Source organism: Palaemon carinicauda, chromosome 2 (genome assembly GCF_036898095.1).
Source record: "Palaemon carinicauda isolate YSFRI2023 chromosome 2, ASM3689809v2, whole genome shotgun sequence".
Taxonomy (NCBI): domain Eukaryota; kingdom Metazoa; phylum Arthropoda; class Malacostraca; order Decapoda; family Palaemonidae; genus Palaemon; species Palaemon carinicauda.
Genome location: NC_090726.1, coordinates 58,171,290 through 58,173,789, shown reverse-complemented (window position 1 = coordinate 58,173,789; position 2,500 = coordinate 58,171,290). Strand labels below are relative to the sequence as shown.

At 46.3% G+C, this 2,500-nt stretch overlaps 1 protein-coding gene across 1 annotated transcript in view; it reads right to left on the bottom strand.

The window, feature by feature from the left end:
* The window catches only part of Past1 (putative achaete scute target 1), a 149,851-nt gene extending 148,159 nt beyond the window's left edge, over window positions 1-1,692 (bottom strand). Inside the window, exon 1 of the mRNA XM_068356103.1 lies at window positions 706-1,692. Within this exon, the coding sequence (XP_068212204.1) occupies window positions 706-1,508 (803 nt within the window). The 5' untranslated portion in view covers window positions 1,509-1,692. The remainder of the gene's footprint in view (window positions 1-705) is intronic.
* Window positions 1,693-2,500: the final 808 nt, after the last annotated feature.

Genomic DNA, 2,500 nt, shown 5'->3' with positions numbered 1-2,500 from the left:
CATGAAAATGAAGTTAAATCATCTTCCCATCGACAGCGAATATCTGTGACGTCACATTTTCTATATTGGAGATAATAAGGCGAATCTTCGGTAAATGTCACGTGGTCCCAAGATAGGGCAAAGTGAGACAGATACGGGCTGGGCACAGGGCGGGGCAAATGAGGGATGGAGACACACGAGACATGATGATGTTGACGGAGGCCAGGGAGTAAGTGTCGGGCGAGGGGCATAAGCCACCGAATTACACCTATAGGGAAGCCCCACCTTTAGGGGGAACGACTGAGCTATATTGGTGACATACTATGTACCTACCTACCTCTCTCTCTCTCTCTCTCTCTCTCTCTCTCTCTCTCTCTCTCAGACGGGCCATAGACGATGACTTTTGGTGCTTTTCCAACGATGTTTCCGTAGGAAGGGAGTGTCTCTTAAGTGGAGACCAATTTATTATTAGATTAGCTTATTGTTTCTTTATTTAAGCATTAAAAGTGGAACGAGTGTTTACTCAATTTAGGTGGGTATTTTCATAAAGCAACTCGGGAAACTGAAAAGAAAACTTTTGATTTTACAACTAATAAAAATAACAAACATTTTTTACCTCTTGGAAGGGGAGCTATCGCCCATATGGGTTTATCTGTCAACAGCTGGGTATAAGCCTACGGTTAACAAGGAAAACATTAAAGGGAAAAGAGCAGGAGCAGTACTTACGTTCTGTTGATGTCGTATCTTAGAGGTTGATTCCAAAAGGACCCCACGTATACTCTTTCGACTTCCGGTGTGTTGAGAATCTTGCCCAGTGACCACATAAGTGCCCCGTACACTCTCATGAGCTGTTGATGGTCAATCATGTCAGCTTTATTAAGCACGATGCGTATTTTGTCGTGCTGACCCCGTAGTCTTTCGAGGAAGCACCGGAACTCGTCGGAAATGTCGAGTTTGTGTGCGTCGAAAAGAAGGATAATCCTGTCGACGCGCTCGGCGAACCATTCCAAGACGGTGTGGAAGTCGTATCCTCTGTCGACTCTCTGCTTCTCCCCCGACAGGATACCTGGCGTGTCGACGATGGTGATGCCCTTCAGGACGCTCGAGTCGACATTCGAACACTGGAACCTGTTAAGGAAAGTATTGCCGTATCTCGACAGTGGTCTGAAGGGCTTCTTAGGATCGACCACCAGGGCATTGCCGGGTATGATGCCGTCCCTGTCGCCGTGCATGACCACCACAAAACTGTCCGTCGTAGGCTCGGGCCCGATGCGAATGCCAGGGAAGTCCTTCTCGAGAATGTACCTGATGAAGGTCGTTTTACCTGTCGAGTATTGCCCCACCAGAAGTATCATGGGCTTGGCGTCGAAATCCGTGTCATCCAGGGGCGGCGAATGGAAGTCCTGGAACTGGTAACCCTTCTCCAAGGGCAGCACCTTGTGCTTGTAGACGGCCTTGAGGCCTTCAAGCACTGTCTCGCACATCTGAAGCTGACGGCGCTTCTCCTCTCTGCTTACCCACGAGAACATGACGAAGGTCCGGGTAACGGCCGAGATAACATATGCGACCGACGGAGACACCAGCTAGGGGCACACTGCCTCAAACCCACTGCCACAGCGCCGTCGCCTTCGTTCATCCACCAGAAGTCGCCCCACTCGCGGGATGGCTACTCACTCCTCCTCCTCCTACTCGTTGTTGCTGCTGCTGCTACCACCAACAGCCATGCCAAGTTGCGCCAAATCTGTCCCGTGAATACCTTAGGCTGCTGCACCTCTTACAGCAGAGGGCTACCCGTAACAATGGCTCCCGTCTCATACAGCATGTCTGTTGCTTGTTTGTCTGGCTCTATGTCTGCTTCTCAGTAAATTCTGTGCATGTACGTCTTGTTCAATTAATTCTCTCTCTCTCTCTCTCTCTCTCTCTCTCTCTCTCAATATTTTCAATGTTTTATTCACTGCATTTATAGTCTCTCTCTCTCTCTCTCTCTCTCTCTCTCTCTCAATAATATTTCTGTTTTGTTCACTGCATTTATACTCTCTCTCTCTCTCTCTCTCTCTCTCTCTCTCTCTCAATAATATTTCTGTTTTGTTCACTGCATTTATACTCTCTCTCTCTCTCTCTCTCTCTCTCTCTCAATAATATTTCTGTTTTGTTCACTGCATTTATACTCTCTCTCTCTCTCTCTCTCTCTCTCTCTCAATAATATTTTTAATGTTGTTTTGGTCACTTCATTTATAGCTCTCTCTCTCTCTCTCTCTCTCTCTCTCATTGTTTCAATGTTGTTTTGTTTACTGCATTCTGTTTTTTATATATATTCACCACCTCTCTCTCTCTCTCTCTCTCTCTCTCTCTCTCTCTCTCTCCTAGTACTACTACTAACATCCTTATATTTCAGTTTCTGCCTCTTCATGTTAACTTTAAGAAGTTGTCTATTTACAATAAGTTGTTTTGTTATCTGTTTTTCATCCGCTACAATCCTCCACTTCCGCCATTTATCTAACTATCTCTTATTGTGCGCAAT